Source organism: Nanorana parkeri, unplaced genomic scaffold, assembly GCF_000935625.1.
Source record: "Nanorana parkeri isolate BGI_ZX_2015 unplaced genomic scaffold, ASM93562v1 scaffold151, whole genome shotgun sequence".
Classification (NCBI taxonomy): Eukaryota; Metazoa; Chordata; class Amphibia; order Anura; family Dicroglossidae; genus Nanorana; species Nanorana parkeri.
The window spans coordinates 1,899,926-1,922,804 of NW_017306419.1; the positions used below are offsets into that span (position 1 = coordinate 1,899,926).

At 43.7% G+C, this 22,879-nt stretch overlaps 2 protein-coding genes across 2 annotated transcripts in view; one reads left to right on the forward strand and one right to left on the reverse strand.

The window, feature by feature from the left end:
* The window catches only part of NDUFAF5 (NADH:ubiquinone oxidoreductase complex assembly factor 5), a 25,944-nt gene extending 18,315 nt beyond the window's left edge, over nt 1-7,629 (reverse strand). Inside the window, exons 1-3 of the mRNA XM_018554266.1 lie at nt 7,333-7,629; nt 3,933-3,973; nt 1,445-1,508 (exon numbers count right to left, since the gene is read on the reverse strand). Coding sequence (XP_018409768.1) covers nt 1,445-1,508; nt 3,933-3,973; nt 7,333-7,602 — 375 coding nt within the window. The 5' untranslated portion in view covers nt 7,603-7,629. The remainder of the gene's footprint in view (nt 1-1,444; nt 1,509-3,932; nt 3,974-7,332) is intronic.
* A 3,584-nt stretch (nt 7,630-11,213) lies between these two features.
* Nucleotides 11,214-22,879, forward strand: part of ESF1 (ESF1 nucleolar pre-rRNA processing protein homolog) — a 47,673-nt gene continuing 36,007 nt past the window's right edge. The window contains exons 1-4 of the mRNA XM_018554269.1: nt 11,214-11,783; nt 14,455-14,801; nt 17,787-17,900; nt 18,860-18,960. Coding sequence (XP_018409771.1) covers nt 11,246-11,783; nt 14,455-14,801; nt 17,787-17,900; nt 18,860-18,960 — 1,100 coding nt within the window. The 5' untranslated portion in view covers nt 11,214-11,245. The remainder of the gene's footprint in view (nt 11,784-14,454; nt 14,802-17,786; nt 17,901-18,859; nt 18,961-22,879) is intronic.

Genomic DNA, 22,879 nt, shown 5'->3' on the forward strand with positions numbered 1-22,879 from the left:
CCCCCCCCCCCCCTAAAAAACCCCATTGCTGGTCACCTTTGATAACCTAATCAACATTGGACACTTCCTTTATGGAAAAGGGTGTTTTCACATGAACATTGGTAACCTTGGATGTGTCCTGCAAACATGGTGGACAAACATGTGGACACAGATAGGTTTGTCAGCTATGTACAAGAAGGTCCTGAGCTTTATGACCCAAAACAACCAGGATTATCACACATAGTGCCTGCATTCCATGGCTCCATGTTTGCTCAACTTCTGTGCAGGTCACAAGCACGTGAAAAGCTTAGCAGGAAATGACCTAAAATACACAATGTGCATACAAAAGAACGCACTTGAACGCGTCAAAACGCGTGCAACCGCATTTGCAAAATAGCATACAGATCTGGTCTGGTGATGGTGGAAACAAGCCCATAGGCTGCATTTTTTTTTTTACTAGTTAAGGTACTTGAATGCATTTTGGAGATTTAACTCCTGAGTTTAGTGTCACCTTAAAGAGAAACTCTCAGGAGACTTGTCAAGGCTCCCTTCTACTCCCCGAGGCTACAGTAAATGAATATACTAATGTGTGCTTTGCCCCCCAAGCAACAATACTTCCAGAAGGGATGCAACATAAGCCTTCAGCACTGAAGGGATGGCTGAGCTTTGGCAAAAAAAAACCTGGACAGGTTCCCTTTAACTGCTGAAAGATGCAATGATTTGGGTGCAATCTGATCATTTGTTCAGTGACTAGGATCATAACAAACATTTACTGGGCATGGAAACCATATCAGGCCATCTGGTTTTTCCTGGTGTGCCAGAAGGTATCAGGATTCGGCTCTGCCTTCTCTCTACAGTAAAATCCACTGCAGCTTATCCCGGAACATGGCCCATCCTAGCATGTCAAGATAGCAACAGCGCCAATACATCTGCGCTCTTCCTGGCTTAAAAAATGTAATTGTGTACACAATGGTGGGCTAATGCACCTGAGCCGACAGGACTGAGTTAAAGGTGAACTCCACTTTTTAAAGAAAAATCTATTGCCCTGCACTTATTAAAAAGAAATAAATAAAAACAGCACAATATGTCTGCCTCTCACATTTCCTGCTTTATGAAAGGAGTGGGAAACCACTGGCATGATGGCACTGCGGCGGGGGAACCAATCCATGACACCCCTATTTGGGAACATTTTTTCAATATAACTAAAAGGAAAGAAGGTGGGGGCGGGCAGACCTAAAGTCATTGTTTATGTTTCTTTTAGCTTCCTTTTAAAGCCCAACTCCAGCCAAAAGTGTTTTTAATTTGGCATAGAGTGCTTATGTATGGTCAACTCTGTTAAATCTAATCCCAGGTAAGTTGGGTGGTCCATATTTCCATTGTATAGCTGCCTAATGATTTCACATTTTAATTATCTATCTACATTTGTCCTTAGATACATGTTCTAGGACTACTGCAAAGCTCTTACCTTTGTTAAATTGTGTGATATGTAACCTCTTCCGCTGCCAAGATCTAAAGCAAAAGGAAATGTTCTGCAAAACAAACATATTAGGCATTACTCCTACCTAAAGGACTAATGAAATACATAGATGTGTGTGTGTATGTAGACAGAATCTGGAGCAGTTGCCCATGGCAACCAATCAGCATCCACCTTTCATTTTCAAACCTTAACTGAACAAACTGAATAGAGAAGCTGATTGGTTGGCATAGGCAACTACTCCAGATTCTTCTGCTCCAGTTTTTTTTTTTATAAATTCTTTTATTTAACAAGTTTTTCAAAATTACAAGAAAAGGTTTGAACAGGGGACACCAAGTCCCATCGTAAAGGCAGTGGACGCAGCCACTGAACACATGCAGTACATAAACAGTAACATCAGAACAACACTTATGGCAATAGTAGTGGTATTATCTCCAATAACAGAACTCTTCTGCTCCAGTTTTGATAAATTCCTCCCAATATATATATATACATACACACACATACATACACATATAGACACGTATAGTATATATATTTAATGAAATATTACATAATGAAATTATATGAATTAATGAGGAGTGTGGGATTTATCACTAAACTCAGGGGTAGCCAAACTTCGGCCCTCCAGCTGTGGTGGAACTACAAATCCCATGAGGCATTGCAAGATTCTCACAGCCACAGACATGACTTCCGGAGAGAGATGCATCATGGGATTTGTAGTTTCACCACAGCTGGAGGGCCGGAGTTTGGCTACCCCTGACTAAACTAATAACAATGCTGTTTGGCTTATAACAATTAGGGACAGTATAAGCAGGGGTGTGGACATTTTTGAAAAAACTACTTGTCCAAGGACTCTCGCCGCTCATTTAAGAAAAGAAAACCAGTCCTGCTACTTGTCCGTAGCAGGGCTAAAACAGTGAAAAAAACACTTGCCCGGCACCCTGAACCACATGTCCCGGGCGTCGGGCGATACGAATTCCCCACCCCTGACAAGTACTGATACTTTACCTCAAGTACTCGCCGATGCCAATTACTGATCCCTTTCTTTTTTTTTTTATTGCCTTGTAACATTTGATCTAAAACAATACAGACTAATGATTTTAGATCAGTGGTGGAGTTCCAGGGCCCAGTCACAGCTGCAAACGTTGCGCCCCAGGTAGTTCTGCCACTGACGCCAAGCTGTAGAGGGACCATAAATCCCAGCAATACGTTATACAGCAATGCAGAATACCACCAGCTATAGAGGACTACAAATTCCAACAATCCATTATACAGCAATGCAGAATACGCATGGGCCGTATTTGCCCGCATAGGAATCGCAAGGCACATTGTGCCTGCAGTGCGTTCCGTGGGGTGCGTTCAAAATAGTGCTTGCAGTAGGGGGCCGGCCACGCCCCCTCCTGCCCAGCAAAAAAGGGAGCCGGCCGCAATGCTGGCAGTGCGTTCCGGTCTGATTTCTGACCGGAACGCACTGCCTATGGTGTGAACGAACCCTTAAGTACAACTAAAGACATGTGTATGAAAGTCTAAACAAGTATCAAATTCAGTTATTATGTGATGCACAAGCCTCATAACGTAAACAAAAAACTTCCTTCACTTTCCCAAATTGAGGCAAATCCTCCTTCAGGGCTTCACAGCGTCTTCATTTCATGCATACCACTGCACATGTATGGTGTGAACAGGGCACATACAGAACAATCGTTTTTTTCTGTGCCCTCTTTGCACCATGCATTGGATTGCGGTCCATTTGAGGAGGCCCCTGCCCAAGGACGCCACAGGGCAAGGTCCAGCCACAACTTGGCAGTATACATAGGGAGCATGGCTAGCAAATGATGGTTCCCCCCCTTACCCCACACCACAGACAACATGGTTTTCTATTTTATCAATACAAAGGGAGGCCCCTGCAACTAGCACAAAGGCCCACGGAAAAAAAAAAAAATGATTGCAATGTTCCTGTTGGGCCAGAGGAGACATAATAACTAAAAGGTGGTTGGGAGGGGCGGCCCGTTTCATTTTAATTGTGGATTAAGTGCCCTGTTTGTTAGTGGGTGGATCCCTGCTCTCCTGCGCAGTCCTGGAAGATGAATTGGGAAAATACGCAGCTTAATGCACATGGTGTGAACAAGTCCTCATTTGTGTCTCATATGCTCCCTCTCCCAGACACTGCAGCTCACATTGGGAGGGTTTCAGTAACAAAGGCAACGATTCCAATCTGAAAAGCAGTGGACAGGATTAGGTGTGGTCAAACTGACAAGGTAAAGGTTTGTAAATCACAAGCGACAATACTGATAGCCACGTCCCCTGCAACATCTTCTCACCCCCTGTTGTGCAAGAAAGTTAGGTGGAACTTTGCAGTGCGGCTGTAAGTACAATAATAAATGCTACATATAGATGCACTTATAGCACTTTTATTATATAATACAATGCTGCAGCACATCTTTTAAATAGGGGGCCATAGTTCTACTTGAATTCTCACCTTGCTACATCAAAGACACGATCAGCAACTCGAGCTCCCACCTATAGGGTAAAATAAAAATAGGAGACGCAAAGAAATATCAATATAGTGCTTCAAACACATCATTCAACTAAGGGTGCCCACACACCTTACGATAATCCTACGATAATCGCGGGAAATCCCGCGATCGTACGATTATCGTAAGGTGTGTGGAAGATGTGCGACCTCTACTACTGTAAGGTCGCACGACTTTAAACTTACGGACATGTTCGAAAACCCGCCGAGCATCGTACGATGTTCGGCGGGTTTGTGGCATGTCCGTACGATAACGATAACAGCCGTACGGGCCGGTGTGCGCAAGCGCACACTGCCCGTTCGGCATTGCGGTCATCGGAAGCCCGCCCCTCAGGGGGCGTGGCTTGCGATCATCGCAAGTACGATCTGCCTATGCAACATAGGCAGATCGTACGTTTTTTTAAGTACCTTACAACCATCGCAAGACAAAAGTCTTGCGATGGTTGTAAGGTGTGTGCCCAGCCTAACACTCAGCATGGTGCATTCTGGGAACACAGTGTTGTCACATGTTAATGACATTTGCTTTGCTTATTGTGCTCTGCTGTCAGAGGGACTGTCAGTCTGCTGTCTTTTGCAACACCCAACTTCAGACTACAGAGACACACAGCGCAGAAGAAGGACAGAGAATTAGGAATAGGTTTGGTTGTGGCAGCCCATGGATGAGCACAGTGGCTTTTCAGTGTTAGTTTTTTGGGGTTGAACACCAAATGTTTAAACTGAGTTTGTAGGTTCTGCCACTGTTTGTATGGGTACCCAATGGATGCACTGGTTTCTTCCTACAACTAAAACCTTAATCACAGATTCTGTCATGAAGGGAAAATGTCATATGAGAGAAAAACAGAGGCTTCCACTTCCAGAAATACTAATTCATCAGCTGTCATACTGATGCACGGACATCTACATACATCGATAAAACAAGTATAAGCAACTGGGAGTCAGACACAGCCAGGTCACTAGCATTCTCAGGAGACCAGCATTAGCAGCCCCCATATTGCTCTCATGACAGGTTTACTTTAGTTGGTATCAGACCATACACTGAGTGGCCAGATTATTATGACCACCTGACGTTTGTAGGCAAATTAGCGATAATTTCGCGCTGAAGTTGCTAGAGGTTTAAAGGAGAACTATGAGGTGAGTGCTTTTCACTTACCTCATAGTTCTAGCCGACCTGTGACAATGACACTGTCACAGGTCGGCTCAGTAGATCGGGAGGTGAGCGAACACATACCGACGCTCGCTCACCTCTCGATCCTGTCACGGCTCTCTGCCGTGACAGGGGAGGGATTCCCCCCTCCAATCCGCCAGCGCTGACTGGTGGAACGGACGGGGGAGGGGGCGGGTACAGCTGGCTCTGCCTCTAGATAGGCAGAGCCAGCTGTCAGTCACGCAGCTGGGCGGATCCCGGCATAATTGTCGGGATCCGCTTCAGCTGCGGCGTCTCAGTATACCGCGAGCAGCAGTAGACAGAGCTTAGGGTGACGGGAGGATGCTAGTTTGTGTCCTTCCGTTACCCTAAGGAGAACTATGGGGAAAAGCCTTAACCCCATAGTTCTCCTTTAACAGCCTTTGAACGTGGGATGATTGTTGGCGCGAGCCATGGAGCGATTATCAGCAAAACAGCAGAATTCGTTACATTTTCAAGAGCAGCTGTTGTTAAAGTGTTTAAAGACTGGACTGTCAACCGAAAATCTGGATCTGAACGTGCGAATTGTGGCCGTCAGCGACTAGTCAATGTTAGGGCAGAACGGAGAGTGGCAAGACTGGTCCAAGACAACAGAAGGGCAACAGTGCAGTGTCAGATTCCTCGCATCACCTTTCAACATCTCGTGGAGTCACAAGGCGGCCCAACGAAGTCATCTCGTGGAGTCATCTTGTGGCCCAACAAAGTACTGATGGGGTGGTCATAATAATCTGGCCACTCAGTGTATATGTCAGTAGAGCTGTGCAAGAAGCATTATACAGCAAGGTCCTACTAGGGCAGACACTGATGTCAATGGTTTTCTAGACTCTGTAAAGTGCTAAGGAGGACATCACTGAGAACCCAAACAAACAGGTCCACTGCAAAGTGGTGCATTAAAGAAGAACTCACTCACCTCATAGTTCTTGCCGACCTGTGACAATGAGACTGTCACATGTCCGCTCAATAGATCGGGAAGTGAGCGAACACATACCGGCGTTCGCTCACTCGATCCTGTCACTGCAGAGAGCCGTGACAGGGGAGGGACTGGATTCCCCCCTCCCCGCTCCTCCAGCGCTGACTGACGGAACGGACGGGGGAGGGGCGGGTAAAGCAGGCTCTGCCTCTAGATAGGCAGAGCCAGCTGTCACTCACGCAGATGGGCGGATCCAGACATAATTGTTGGGAACCGTTTCAGCTGCGGCGTCTACAGCTCGCGGTATAGTCAGCTTAGGGTGACTGGAGGATGCTAGTTTGTGTCCTCTCGTTACCCTTAGGAGAACTATGGGGAAAAGCCCTAACCCCATAGTTCTCCTATAACACACACATTACCGCAATGCACACTAAATTTGGCCATACAATGATTCCTCCATATTACAGATTCCTCCATCAGCGCTTATAAGTGTTGATCAACGAATCTCCCGCTCGCTTCATTGTAATCTGACAGTGGCCCGCTCTTTTCATTCCAAGATTTTCTGACCGGCTCCTTTGATCAACTGACCAAGTGAAGCCAGCCAAAAGGGTGCAGACAGCGGCACCCACTGGGCAAATTTAGGTTGGTTGATTATTCCTGTAGTGTATGGCCACTTTTAGAACATTAGCGCTTTGAAGTGCCATTCATTCTGAATGGAACCCCAACACACTGAGGCAATGTAGCCCCAACGCAAAGGCTTTGCAGTACAACACAATGCACAATAAAGTGTTACCATGCACTGTGGTGAGCTGTGTTGCCAAAAATGATGCATGTCGGTTTTCTTAAACGTTTTGGAGCACTGCCAGCCCATTCATTCAAATTGGTGCCTTAATGCTAAGCGCAGTAACGCATGAAAAAATGCACACTAATGCACCAGGACACTAAGGTTTGACAGAGCGCTAAATAAAGACCTCTCATTTAAAGGTCCCATTTACACTTCTGTATTATGTAGTAATACATGTACAGGCGTTACTGTGTTGCAGTGCCATTCGTTATGGCACCTCAAGACACTAAGGCAACCTGCGTTGTAACACAGTGCAAATGTTGGAGCTACTTCACTTAGAAAATACAAGACACCAAAAGTTGAAAGGTTGTTGTGGGCAACTATGGCTGCCAAAGCAAAACAGAACTTGTAGATCATTGACAGATGCCAACACCTCCATCAGCTGAAGATCGGTCTTACCAGCCATACTCACTTCTTCCTTGAGGTAGTCATACTCCCGAGCGTTATCTTGCAATGCTGCCCAAATCTTCTGCTTCCGTTTCATACTTCTGTCAAACACGTTAAAGGCACTCTCCGTCCTGGAGGAGGAGGCCGCCGCTCTCAGGGTCAGATAGGGACTCTGTATTGTGCTGGGATCAAAGCTGTGCCATCTGCTGCCACCAACCCCTCTGTGGACACCTCTGAAGAGCAGACGGGAGCATCGCTGGCATAGTAGGACCCCGGACAAGGTGGCTTCGGCCATGATGAATGGGTGGCAAAGCTGGGTACCACGTCTACTCCTGCATTGTATGAAGTCTCCTCATACACACATTACATATAATACTACTGTGCTGTCACATAGGGATCCCGGATAATCCACCCTAAAAATAACATATACATATAAATACATAGAAGAGAACTGCTCCCAAGCACTCAGCAAACCAACTATGTCCAGTATGTAAAATAACTTAGCAACACATGTATGTAAAGAGCTCACTGATACATGCTGGTATAGGAAAGAACTAAACACATCTGTACATTATGTGTGTAAAGCTGAGATCTATGAAATGTATGGATCTCAAGAAAAAGTTCAGTTATACATGTATATAGAGAGGAGCTCAGTCATACATGTATGTAGAATAGAGAGAGCAGCTCAGTCATACATGCACATAGAGTAGATAGAGGAGCTCAGTCATACGTGCATGTAAAGTAGATAGAGGAGCTCAGTCATACGTGCATATAGAGTAGAGAGAGGAGCTCAGCCATACGTACATGTAGAGTAGATAGAGGAGCTCAGTCATAAGTACATGTAGAGTAGATAGAGGAGCTCAGTCATAAGTGCATGTAGAGTAGAGAGAGGAGCTCAGTCATACATGCATGTAAAGTAGAGAGGGGAGCTCAGCCATACATGCATGTAGAGAGGAGAGCTCAGTCATGCATGCATGTAAAGTAGAGAGAGCTCTGTCACACATGCATGTAGAGTAGAGAGAGGAGCTCTGTCACACATGCATGTAAAGTGGAGAGAGGAGCTGTCACACATGCATGTAGAGTAGAGAGAGGAGCTCAGTCATACATGCATGTAGAGAGGAGAGCTCAGACATGCATGCATGTAAAGTAGAGAGAGAGAGAAGCTCTGTCACACATGCATGTAGAGTAGAGAGAGGAGCTCTGTCACACATGCATGTAAAGTAGAGAGAGGAGCTCTGTCACACATGCATGTAGAGTAGAGAGAGGAGCTCATTCATACATGCATGTAGAGGAGAGCTCTGTCATGCATGCATGTAAAGTAGATAGAGGAGCTCAGTCATACGTGCATGTAGAGTAGAGAGAGGAGCTCAGTCATACATGCATGTAGAGAGGAGAGCTCGGTCATGCATGCATGTAAAGTAGAGAGAGAAGCTCTGTCACACATGCATGTAGAGTAGAGAGAGGAGCTCTGTCACACATGCATGTAAAGTAGAGAGAGGAGCTCTGTCACACATGCATGTAGAGTAGAGAGAGGAGCTCAGTCATACGTGCATGTAGAGAGGAGAGCTCAGTCATGCATGCATGTAAAGTAGAGAGAGAAGCTCTGTCACACATGCATGTAGAGTAGAGAGAGGAGTTCAGTCATACGTGCATGTAGAGCAGAGAGAGGGGCTCGGTCATACAAGGGGACACCGTAGTCATCAATCACCCCTATACACACATCAGTCGCTGGTCTCTTACAATGAGTGTAAATGAATTAGGACATGTAATAGACTTTCTCCGCACTCCTACAGCCAAGGACACAGAATCGCGTTGTGAATAAGTGTGATCTCAGGCAGCCGCCGTAGCCGGGGTGAAAGGTGAGAGCGGCGCAGAGGATTGTGGTAGGGAAACACATGGTCAGTACTGAGTTGTAGGATCGCTGGGTACGGAGAGGTGAGGTGATGTACAAGTACACGCCACATAAACTGCATTAGAAGACACAAATTGGCGGAGGGAATACTGGGATTTGTAGTCGCCTACAGCCGAATAGTTTTGGCTTAGTAGCCATGTGGAGCAGGGCTGATAGCTGTCTTGTATTAGGAGCTGGGTCCCATGCTTCCATGTACCTCGGTGCCTATTTTACCAGCTGGAGAGCTGAGAAAGCTCGTTGTGCATGAGCACGAATAGAGAAGCTGTCCTCTGAGAAATATGGCAGCTGTCAGTACTGATCTCTCCTGCTGCCTGGCTTCCCTTCAGACCTGGTGGTCATTACAGAACATGTATATGCAAGAGGACTTATTCTTTGATTATCCTGTGACATGGGGAGGGTTGGGTGGTAAAGACCATATCCAGGAGCAGTATGATGGGGGGAGAGATGGACAGGGAGAAAATCAGCAGAAAGGTGCGCCTCCAGTGTGTGTGTGTCCATGGTGCCCGGAGTTCACAAGAAGTGGGTTAAATGATGCTGGGCACCATTTGCCTGGCCATTTGATTTCAATACATCTGAGCTCATATTAAATTGCCCCAAGCTGCATCTTGTCAAAATAAATGCTGCTTGCAGCAACTGGTGGCTGTGGAAAGGAATTACTTTTTTTTTTATTTGTTTCCATGAATAATTTGCCAATGCTTCTGTGCTGTGTCTGTAGGTGGGCAATTATTTTATTTGCAGAGGAGTAGGGTTTTGCTTCTCCATGTCAGAGCTGCCCCTCTGATGACTAGTGGGGTATTGATCAAGAAGCATCAGATGAATGCTTCAGAACACAGAGTGAGTGAACTAGGAGCAAGGAGATCTTGCACTACAGTAAGTCCTCACGTACATCTTTTTCTTCTGCAGGGAGAACAGTGAGAAGCACAGGAGAGGCATCACCAAATCTCACTGCAAATTTTGTGAGTCCAGCAGTCAGAGGCAACAGTTCCTTAGATGATCTCGCCCTGCAGATCCATGAAACAGTAGTGCCTAGGCACAGGCACGTATTGGGTAGTGCACTGCTAATTTTCAGGAATAAGTTCAAGTGACACTAAACTCTAAGGAGTTAAATCTTAAGTACATTCAAGTACCTTAACTATTACCAAAAATATATCATATAAGTGTATCACTCAGCTATAGATCCCCAAATCATCTCTGAATTGGTGCTGACACTGTCCTTCCTTCTGGAGGGTGGCTACTTTGCTCCCCATGGTCCCCGTGTGTGTTGTAAAGTAGCCTCCTCTCCAAGCTCACTCCTGTGATGGACTACAATCTCACATTTAGGTTACTAATTTGTATTGAGGTTGTAGTCCATCCCGGGAGCGAGCTTGGAGCAAAGAGTAATATTTTCATGGTGCTGCATAGTTACAATTGTCAATTCTAAATGTTCCCTATAAGAAAATCTTCACTTTTTAACCACCTTCCGTCCATGGCCGTTTATGAACGGCCGGACGGATGCACCGGAGAGAAGCTGATGAAGCAGACCCCTGCTTCATCAGGTTCTCTGGGGGTCCCTAGTTGACATCAGAGGTCTTGGAGACCCCTGATGTCTCCATAAAGAGGACCTGTTTGGTGAACTGGCTATTGCATAGGGGATTTCTTAGTCCCCTATGTTATAGCAATAAAGTTAAGTCTAAAAAAATTAAAGCATTAAAAAAAATATTCACAAATAATAAAAGAAATAACACAAAAAAATGTTATAAAGTCCCCCGCCCCCCCCACATACACACGCATACATGCGTCGGGTGCGTCAGTGGCTTCCCCAAGTGCTGCCCACCCAGGAGGGCATTTGACAGGAAAGTGGTCCAGAAGCTACATGCGCATTAGGCTAGCATAGTCAATCATGCTGGCTTGTTTTGCTGGGATGTAAATTTTTCTGTATCATGTCTCCTTTATTAATGCTAACACTATTTTGTTTGTTTCTTATTAAAGGTCCTTGAAAAACAAACCATTATTAGCTTAGTCGTCTGTTATTCTAATATCTGCCAAAATGTCATCAAAGAAAGAACTTAAAACTGACCAGCGATTCAGCCGAGTCACAAAGGATCCCAGATTTTGGGAGATGCCTGAGAAGGACAAGAGAATAAAAATAGACAAGCGCTTTCGGTCAATGTTCCATGACAAAAATTTCAGTGTGAACTACACGATGGATAAACGAGGGCGTCCTATTCACCACAATACCACCGAGGACCTAAAGCGCTTCTATGATCTCTCAGATTCTGGTGACGAAGCATCTTCTGAAGAAGAAGAAACTGGGACCAAAAAAGGTAAACAAAAGGCCAAGCTGAAACAGAAACCCGGGGCAGAATGCAGCAAGATGTCTGAAAAAAAAGGAAAGAAAAAAGGCCAGGCAAGCAATGAGCCAAGTAACAATACTGACAGTAAAAAGGGCAAAGAGAATACATTATATGAAGTAAAAACCAAGGGGCAGCAAGAATGTCTTGAGACTGAACAGAAACCAACAAAGAGTATTGCAGCAGCTAAGAAATCTATGAAGGGGATTGAACAGGAGGACTCTGAAGAATTGGGTATGTTTCATGCATCTGTAATGACAGCAGATGTGTTTCACTGTCTCTTGCGGTAGACGGCCTCATGTGGGGGGCTCTATGTACAGATCGTGGCCCACACTGCAGGTTTTAAACTGGCCGCAACCCGTACTTTTGCGTTTCTTGAATCAGATGCAATGTAAATTGCACTTCCAGCGTTAACTTTGGAAGTACAGGTGAAACTCGAATAATTAGAATATCGTGCAAAGTTCATTTATTTCACTAATGCAACTTAAAAGGTGAAACTAATATATGAGATAGACTCATTACATGCAAAGCAAGATAGTTCAAGCCGTGATTTGTTATAATTGTGATGATTATGGCTTACAGCTCATGAAAACCCCAAGAACCCCAAATCCACAATCTCAGAAAATGAGAATATTACATGCAATCAATAAAACAAGGATTGTACATAGAACAATATCGGACCTCTGAAAAGTACAAGCATGCATATGTACTCAGTACTTGGTTTGGGCCCCTTTTGCAGCAATTACTGCCATTACTTTTGCACGATATTCTAATTATTCGAGTTTCACCTGTATAAAAATAAATCCTAGTCTGTCTGGACTTTAAATCCAAGTGCCACAAAAAAATTATACTCTGTACACTGCACTGGGTGTATAAATTATTAAAAAGCTGGGTGTTGTGTGTGCAGTCGCTGGAAAGTATAAAAAACTTGCCTTCCTGCTAAAACCAGCTATTTGCAGGCTCCTGTTTGGAGTCATGGTTTTGCCTTTTGTATAGCCAAATACTTGCTAAAAAAAACAAAACCTTGCCTTCCAACATACCGACTCCTCCACATAACGCTGGGCTTCTGGATGCTGCAGGGAGTGAGGATGCCACTCGAGCAGTGAAATGCTCCATACACATCCCTGCTTACTACCGTAGTAGCCCATTCACAGAATGCATTGAGGGGAATTTATCCAGACTGAAGCAGACAGAATCTGGAGCAGTAGCCCATGGCAACCAATCAGCTTATTCTTTCATTTTCAAAGGCTAAATGAACAAACTGATGATAGAAGTTGATTGGTTACTATAAGCAATTGCTCCAGATTCTGCCTTCTTCAGTTTTGATAAATTCCCCCCATTGTTATTTTGTGAATGAGCTAGTAGTGAGCAGGGGCAGGTTATGCGACCGGACAACATTTTATTGCTCGAGTGGCATCCTGACTTCCTGCAGTGCCCAGAAGCTCAGTGTTTTAGGTAGGAGTCAGCATGTTGCAAGGTAAGATTTTTATACTTTGCAGCAGCCTTCCACACGTAAGACACGGCTTTTTGATGATAATTTATACAACCAGTGCTGTGTGTAAATGATCATCTTTTCCTGGAATTTGCCTTTATTTACACAACCAAAATCTTCCATCAGGGAAATGGACCTTGTGCCCAGATCTCCCAATACAGCAGTTGTTGCTTGTCAAAATACCAGTCATTAAAGCGGACCTACAACCTCCTGTCATTTACAGCCAAGGAAGGTCCCATCTTGGCTTCTATTTCGATTGTAGTTGCCATGGGGCTACACATGTGATCAGTTAGGACCTCAGCCATTTGAGGGTTTAAAAGTTCTGCTGAGAGCCGAAATAAACACACTGGCAACCTTGACAGTTGACACACCTTAAAGAAGGACTCCAGGATAAAAATGTTATTAACCCTTGCATTGGAGCTGTCCCTGGACTCCAAAGGTTAATTGCTTCTTTTTGTTTAGGTTTAAAAAAAAAGTTATACGCACCTAAACTGTGGAGTCGGTTTGTTCTTGGGGCGTTCCTTTCAGTTTTTCTCCACATCCTCTGCAGCAGTCTAAGCTCCCGGGGTCATCACATTCTATACACAGTGTATAGACATGAGGGTGCAGAGGAACATTAAACCTGTGGTAGGCAACCTCGACACTCCAGCATTGGTGGAACTACAAGTCACATACCTCTGCCTCTGGCAATCATGATTGTGGCTGTCAGAGTTTTGCAGTGCCTCATGGGACTTGTCTGCATTGAAGTAATTCAGCACAGGTTTCCTTTAAAAAAAAAAAATGTTTGAACAGTCCATCTTTAATGACACTCTGGTATTATGTACTTCTACAAAATAATAAAAACATTGAAACTGAAAAAGTGTTTAAATAAAATCACAAAATGAAAATACATCTAAATCCTAATTGAATACAATCTAGTTTGCTAAAGAACTTTGTATTATAAACCATTGCCTTTTTTATGCCGTTTCCACTTTTTTAGAAATCATTTTGTTGCATGTCGGCACTGCTGATTTCCTGCAGCTTCTTTGCAGCAAGTTTGTGTCTACAGGCTCTCCAGTTTTGACTGCACAGCATTTTTTTAGAGAGGGTTTTCTCATGATGACAAAAGCGGACCATGTTGTTGTAATGTGCATCAACAGTGCCACTTCTTGTCTCCATTTGGGGAGCTTGTGAAAGGGCAAAAACACAGAGAATCAGTTGGGGGACTGGGAAACAGCGTTGTCACCCTGAAACAGGAAGTGCCTGCGCAATGACCTTCATTAATAAAAGCTGCAGATTTGAATATGGAATATTACTATTAGAATTTAGTATAATATGATTCAACTTTTATGAGGTTGTACTGATATTTATCACATGGGTCTGTGTGGCTGAATGTCTTATTAATCCTGTTTATGTAAAACCCTTGCTCCGCAGGACTTGAAGCAGAGAGTGATGAGGAGAGCGGAAATGAAATTCCTTCTGGTGAAGAGGATTCTGAAATGAGCGGCATGGACCTGGAAGGCGAGGAGGAGAGTGATGAAGACAGTGAGGAGGAAGAATCACAAGGTGATGACTCTGAAGAGGAGGAAGAGGGTGATGCAAGCTCAGGAGAGGAGGAGGATAGCGACAGTGGTCCAGATCTGGCGCGAGGGAAAGGGAACATTGAAACAAGTTCTGAAGAAGAGGATGATGAAGATGAATTTGCTGAAACCTCAAATAAGGATACAGAAATTGAACATGACTGGAGAGAAATGGACAAGGATGCACCTCGGGGAGAGCAGGTATAAGAAAGGCAACACAATGTTTCCATCTGCTGCTGGGATTACCTTGTTTGTCCTATCTTCTATTTATTAAGACTGTGGCAGATTTATATCAAACTAGAAATTGTTTACGTATATGAATATTTGAGTGGGGAAAGATTAGAATATGGGAAGGCAACCTCGGTACTCCAGCTGTAGTGGAATTACAAGTCCCATCATGCCTTTGCCTATGGGAGTCGTGGCTGTCAGCAACTTGCAATGACTGATGGGGCTTGTAGTTTCACCACAGCTGGAGTGCCGAGGTTGCCTCCTCCTGGATTAGACCCTCTGTAAAGTTTTAATGGCTGTCCGTGTCTCCGTTGGCAAGATTCACCCTGCCTTTATGTGACTGAAACATGAAGTAATGGCTAATCCAAAACAACCAGTAACAACTGTCTAAGAGAGGAACTATCCTCACTTTTAGGCGATCTCCTCTCACTTCCTTTTGTATCTCAGGAACAGGAAGTGAGGGGAAATCTTCCTCCTGAGACACAGAAAGCAAAAAATAAACTGGTGAAGGTTTTAAATTCTGTTCTCAAAAATAAAAGTTTTGGTCATATGTACACTTTAAAGCAGAACTCTAGGCAAATCAAATCTAACCCTTGCAGTGGGGTATCCCCGCACTGGAAGGGTAAAGTGCTTGTTTAAAGTGCTCGTCTAAGGGACTAAAATAACTAAATTCTACTCAGCCGAGCCCCGGCTGACTGCTACACTGCTCCCTCCAGCTTCTCCTCCTCCTTTCCAGTGAAGGAATGTCCCTTGGCGTCCTCATGTCCAGTACAGTGTATTGGACGTGATGACTTACAGGACCTTAAGCCCCTGGAGCGGATGGGGAGCGAGGCTGAAGGGAGCAGTCTGAGAGCAAGCCGGGATTGTAGATCGGGTGAGTATAACTTTGTTATTTTAGCTCCCTAGACAAAACAAGCACTTAAGCTTTGCAGTGTGAGGGTAGCCCCACTGCAAGGCTAAATATTTCATTTACCCGGATTTCTTCTTTAAAACTGGGCCGTTCTTGACAAAATAAACCCACTGTATGTTTCCGTTATGTAGAAAAGGTATGTATTACAGGGATTTATATAGCGCTGTCAGTTGACGCAGTGCTTTACATACTATTCATTCACATCAGCCCCTGCACTCAAGGAGCTTACAATGTTAAGGTCCTGATCTCACATACAGGAGCCAATAAACCTACCAGCATGTCCAGCTCCATGCAGATAGTATCCTGGCTGGGATTCAATGTGAGGACCCCAGTGCTGCAAGGCAGGTTTGCTTACCTTTAAGCCACTGCCCAAAATAGGTATTTGTGTGTGCTAATATACACACACTTGGGGAAAATGTCCATAGATCAGCCTGCTCTAATTCTACTATTATTGCAGGTAATATTGGTGTAGTTGTAGATAAAGCCCATATCTGATCTGATTAGTTAACAGTTTGGTACATTATTACTTTTTCATTTCTGTCGCCTGTTAAAGGGGGCATCCAAAAAAAAACTTAGATCGATTTTTGTAGTTTTTTTGGGGACTCTGATCTTGAGATCTCTGGGCTGAGTTCCTAGTTCTGCATACCTGCGGTAGATGGTGTTAGAGAGGCCTCATTTTCCTGGTTGTAGTTTTATCTATATTATATTATGGAGAATTAAACCGGGCATGAAACGCACAAAATATGGTAAGTACGCCCAAAACTCCCAGGTAAACAGGAATGCCAGTATCAGAGATATCTTGCAGTTTGGATATTCAAGAGGCTAAAAACAGTCTCCACCTTCTAAAAAAATGTAGTTTTTACGTGTATGGCCCCCTTAGTAGCACTACCAAAAGTACAGTGTTTAATGGCAGAAATGGCAGAAAGAATTTCTGCGTTGCAGCACTGGGCTCTGGTCCCATCAAGGACTCTATTTGCAAATAGCTTGTTTTATATATTTTTTTTCATAAATATGCAGAATAATACCATCGGCTATAGAGGACTACAAATCCCAACAATACATTATACCAGGGCTCAAAATTTCACGTCCTGAGCGACTATCCCTACCCTTCCCTAGCCCTAACTTCGCCCCTAAACACACCAGCGCTGTAATGCACGTTACAGAGGTCAGTGCTGTAACACACATTACAGAGCTCAGTACTGTAAGTAACGCACATTAGAGCTCAGTACTGTAACGCACATTACAGAGGTCAGTAGCGCGCGTTGCAGAGGTCGGCGCTGTAGCGCGCGTTGCAGAGGTCGGCGCTGTAGCGCGCGTTGCAGAGGTCGGCGCTGTAGCGCGCGTTGCAGAGGTCGGCGCTGTAGCGCGCGTTGCAGAGGTCGGCTCTGTAGCGCGCGTTGCAGAGGCCTGCATTATACAGCAATGCAGAATGGCACAAGCTTTTGAGGACTACAAATCCCAGCAATGCATTATACAGCAATGCAGAATGGCGCCAGCTATAGGGGACTACAAATCCCAGCAATGCATTATACAGCAATGCAGAATAATATGTTGCTACATATTCTGCTGCTTCGGGGCCGAAGGTCTCAGGAGGTGGAGATGTGTGGGCGGCGGAAGTGCTGTAAGCAGGCACGGCGTGGTTCGCAAGAAGGCTGACGAAGCCCCCAGCAAGCGCGTTTGAAATATTAAAACGCCGGTATTGGTTTTTAGTATCGGGGCATTTTCACGAGTATGAGTACTTCTGAAAATGCGCAGTATTGATACCGGTATCGGTGCATCACTAGTTATTGGGCTTGACACAAGTTATTCCTACCATGTGCACGTTTGTATAGTGGTGGTAGGGACATTAGATGGTAAGCTCTTTTGGCTTTATAGAAATAAGATATATATATTTTTTAACATAAGGTAACGCCATGGCTGATTGTCATGATATACAGTAATCATGCTTGTTTCAGCAGCAAGCAGCGTTCCATTTCATCTGTTAGTTGTCATCTTGTATTTAGTTATTTCTGCAGTATTTTAAATCCATATTTTGTTGAATGCAATAGATTACCAGGAGGCTGGCTGTGTGCAATATGGACTGGGACAGACTGAAGGCTAAAGACCTACTCGCACTCTTTAACTCCTTTAAGCCCAAAGAAGGAATTGTTTTCTCTGTAAAGGTAAGGCATTTAGAAAGCTAATAGTTTGTAGTTGTTATAAGTTATGATTAAAGCGTATCTAAACCTAAGAACAATATTTGATATATTGCAGCTTAGCAGTTCTTAGATGTGGCTGCATTAGTTTTCTTTTTAAGGCTTTTTGCCCTGTCCTAGGATGACAATGTTCACTCACCGTATAGTTGCTATGAAGAAGCAGCATTGTCCTCCTCTTAATGGGGGGAGGGGGGTTCTATAGTTTCAGAGATTGTTGAGAACAATGCTAACTGATAAGCGTGCCACACGCATAGAACACAGGATAGAACATCAGCTCACTGGTTTTCTGGCAGGATCAATGGGTGGAGTTTTTTTAAACCCTTTTGCTGCTGTTATTTTCCTACCTAAATGAAAACGAGCAGTTAACCCTTGCAGTGCTTGGGTAGCACCACTGCAAGGGTTAATTATTTTTTTCCCCCGGAGTTCTGCTTTGAGCTGCATGTGCTTGACATTCTTTGCACATATGGTGAAGTGTATTCTAAATCCAAACCCTTTTTTTTGCTTTGAATATTGTAGGCGGTGTTTAGAACCCCTTTTAGGTTTTGTTTTTTTTCTGTCTGTGCCCTGTTTGGGAGATTTGTCTCCCTTCACTTCCTGCATCAGAGACACAACATGAAGTAAGCATAAATCTTCCCAAAGAGAGAGAAAGTCCCCTCGTAGGTTATCTTAAGAATGGGTATCTACAATAAAAGATTTCCCCTGATCTCCTGTTCCAGTGATAATTGTACATTTTTGGATCACTAGGATCCATAGAGATGGGGACACAAACAGGGGTTCTAACCGGTGCTTACTGTATCCAAAACCGAGAACAAGGTTTTGGATATACATCCACCTCAAACAGAAGCGATAAATGAAGTAAGCACCACTAATATGCCACGATAATAGTGAACTGAAGTTTTTAGTAACCAGTTTGTTGAATCCCTCAGGTTTATCCCTCAGAGTTTGGAAAGAAAAAACTGAAGGAAGAGGAACTTCATGGACCCTCGGAACTGAAGAATGTTTCAGAAGATGGTTCACAAGATCAAGGGTATGTGATCTTCTTTAAGGGCACCTGTAGAGCTAAGAAAAACAACTTGTTACAAAGGAAGAGGATATGGAAGATAGGCTCTGCACATGTTCTGAGTTCTGGGTTTCAAATAAACTTGTCAGGAAAGGCCTATGGGAGCTGCCATTGCTGACTTGTTTTTGAAGAATGGAGCTTTGCAATAAGCTTTCAGCTTCTATCCTAACAAGTTAGTTTTGAAAGTATTTTGGAAGTTTGATATGAAGCCCTATTACAGGTTAGCTTTATTGATTTATGCTGATGCGCATCTCTTATTGCACAGCTCCTCTCTATATAGGTGTGCTGTGGAAAGATTAGTTTAGTGATGACAACTCCTTTCCAGCCTTAGGTCAATGACCAATAGACCAATGAAAGCCAATTGCCACCAGTGACAGGATCGCTAAAGAGGGCAAAGAAGCCACTCACCATTTTGTAAGGGACACTAGCAAGGCATTGCTTCCTTTACTGGCTTGGGTTTTGGAGAGAGCAAGTATGATCCATAGCTGCCTAACCCTCTTCCTCCACAGCATTTGTTAGCATTTAGATACAGTCCCACCTTAACACTGCATGAAGAGGGAAACATTCTGCCTGTAATAGAAAGCAGCTGTACCCCAGTAATTAGCACAGTGGGGTGCTGCCGACAGAAATATGAAGTTTAATGTTGCTGCATTTTGAAAGACTTGTAAATTGAAGTTTTAGGAACATGTTTAATGTACTATTTGTCTAGCCAGCTATTAATCATCTTTTTAATGATGCTGGCCATCCGTCTCCAAAACTAGTTTAGCGCTCAGTCATCCCTTTAGTATGTAATAGAGCAGTGGTTGCCATTAACCCTTAGTGTTCTGAGCTAAACCGTAACTCGCTTTCATATGGGCCCTTTAAGATAGTATTTTTAACATTGTGTAATCCAATGAATAGCCCTTTCCTGACTGGAAGTCATGAAAGAAGACCTCCGGGAATTTAAAAAAAACATACTCTTGCAGAGGGGCTAACCCTGTACTTTAAGAGTTCTGTCTAAGGGGCTTAAATAAAGCCCCTTCTAATAACTTAATATACTTACCTGGTTCTTGGTTGTGCCGGGCTGCTTGACTTGTCCTCCTAGCCTTTTCTGCCCTGGGCTCCAACAGTCTAAGGAGCGCTGACATCATTCCGTCTAGTGCAGGCCCAATAACTTGCATTAGGCGTGAGGACGCTGAGGGACATTTCACAAGTCGGGCAGAGAGGTGATTGCCAACCACTGCGGGCGGGATGGAGGATCGAGTGAGTATATCAGCTTTATGTGAGCCTTGGGCTAGGCCCAATCCTATCCTCTTTAATAATGACATTGGGGGAGGTTTTCAATGACATGTTTCTGTGTTTGCTGATGAAACTAAAATTGACACGGTAAAAAAAAGACTAACTTAGACATTACAACATTACAGGAGGACCAAGATCAAATGGGGGAGTGGACAACTACATGGCAGATGAGATTTAATATTGAAAAATGTAAAGTAAGGCGTTTTTGGGCTAAAAAAGGCGGACTACACGTTAATGGGAGCTTCACTAGGGAAGTCAGAAGTGGAAAAAGATTTGGGGGTCATGATTGACTGCACAGTAAACAATAGCATGCAAAGTCAGACTGCCACAAAGAAAGCTAGCAGAGTACTACCAATACCATGCATGAAAAGGGAATGTACTCTAAGAGGCAAAGCAATAAGCTTGCCACTTTATAGATCACTGGTTCGGCCTCATCTTGAGTATGTGGTTCAATTTGGGTCACCAATCCACAGAAAGGATGTCCTTGAACTGGACAGAGTTACAGAGTTCAGAGAAGGGAAACAAAGCTAATTAAGGGGCTGGAGGATCAAAGCAATGAGGAAAGATTGCCAAATTTAAACTTGTTCACTTTGGAAATGAGGCGATTAGGAGGGGACAGGATTTTGATGTACATGTTGATGGTAATGTCAGTAATACATATTTTACTGTAAACTCCCTAAAGAAGACAAGAGGCCACCACCTAAAATTAGGGGGGAGAAGATTTAAGCACCAGGGGCAAAAGGGATACTGTTCTATTAGAATGATAAAATTGTAGAACTCTCTTCCACACACAGTGGTATCAGGCGAAAGTATGGAATCATTAAAAATAGGGATGTTCAGATACCAAGTACCGTACTCAGTACAAGTACATGTACAGATACTTTTCCAACTCCAGCACTAGACTAGAGACAGCTGTCATTTTTAAGGAGCACACGGAGCTCCTGGGATTTGTACATCCCCATTTTAATGTATTATTTTTTTTTTTATAAATATATATTAGAGATGCACCGATACCATTTTTCCAAGTACAAGTACTGATACATTTTTGTTTATTGTCATGTGACAGTTTTTCTAAAACAATATCAACTACTGATTTCAGGACAGTGGTGGAACGCCAAAACCAGGTCCCAATTGCAACTGCTGCAACCCTGATAGTTCTTGTGAAAATGCCAAGTATCTGCACTGGTATCTGGACATCCCTAATTAAAAATCATTTAGATACCTTCTTCAGAGACCATAACATAGTACAGGTACTCTTCACACACTGGAACACACAGAGACTCACACGCTCACAATGGTTAAACTCAATGGACCTGTGTCTTTATTCAGCCTCAAATACTATGTAACACTTGCAGTGCGGGGGTAACCCCACTGCAAGGGTAAGTCTTTTAAATTCTTAGATTTCTTCTTTAAAGCCGCAATGTCTAGACCAAATTTAGCAAAGTTGCTATGCTTTGGTTATTTGACAACAACTTGGTGACTAGTTTAATTCAGTGCACGATCTTGGTATCTTTCATCACCACTGCATATTGGATTATAAAATCCATAGCGGCCAACATGGAACTTTTAGGGTATTGCACACAACCACCTACAATAGTATTCATTATTCTTTTAGCTGGTAAGTAGCAACAGCAGAGCAGGCTGTTCACCTGAGTCTCATGGTGCAATACGTGAGAATGGCTTGTTGCATCTGTAGCCCACTGCATTTCACCTGTGTATTCTGGCAGAAAGATCTCTGCTGTTACCAAACTTACCATGCAAGAGTAGGAGGAAAGAGATGATATGAAAGCTGATGCAATTAATTCACTGCAAAACATATAAGAAGCCAATGCCATCTTATATAACCACTTATTTAGCCAGTTTGAGTAGATTTTGGTTCCCTACAAAGGATTTATCATTCTGACAGTGTCAAATTCTGTTCAACTTTTTTTTTTATAACTGTATCTTGGTTATGGTTTTGACCAGTAAATTAAAGGAGACACAAGCAGTAACAATTAGTATTTCTTCATAATTGTATCTCCATCAAGGCTGTGACCAGTAAGCAAACGGAAGAAACAAAAAAACGTAAACCACATGTTAATACGTGTCTTGCTAAGCTGTTATGCTGCTGGCTTTTATGCTAGGCTCCTGGCTGCCATGCCGGTGCTTTGGCTTTAATAATTTCTCAGCCACTGATTAGGAACATGTATACAGAAATTGACTTCAGGACCTGATATGTATACTTGTTTTAGATCCGTGGCATATAACATACTGAAACCAGAGGATCGTCATTAAGTTCAAGAAACTAGTTTTTTGGGGGGCTAGGTCAGCAAAGGCTGCATACTTGTCATGATGGGTTTAATTTATAGGACACCTGTACTGAGAGAATATGGAGGCTGCAAATTCTGTAAATTTTACTTTCCTGTCTGTTATGCAAATTCAGTGGCTTAAAGAAGAACTCTAGGCAATACTTTTATTAACCCTTGCAGTGGGAATACCACCTCTCTGCAAAGGTTAACTGCTCATTTGTGTCTAGGGAGAAAAAACAAAGTAATCCTCACCTGATCCTCTGAGCCAGCTTGCTCTTAGATAGGTTTTTCCAGCCCCCCCCCCCCCCCCCCACGACGGT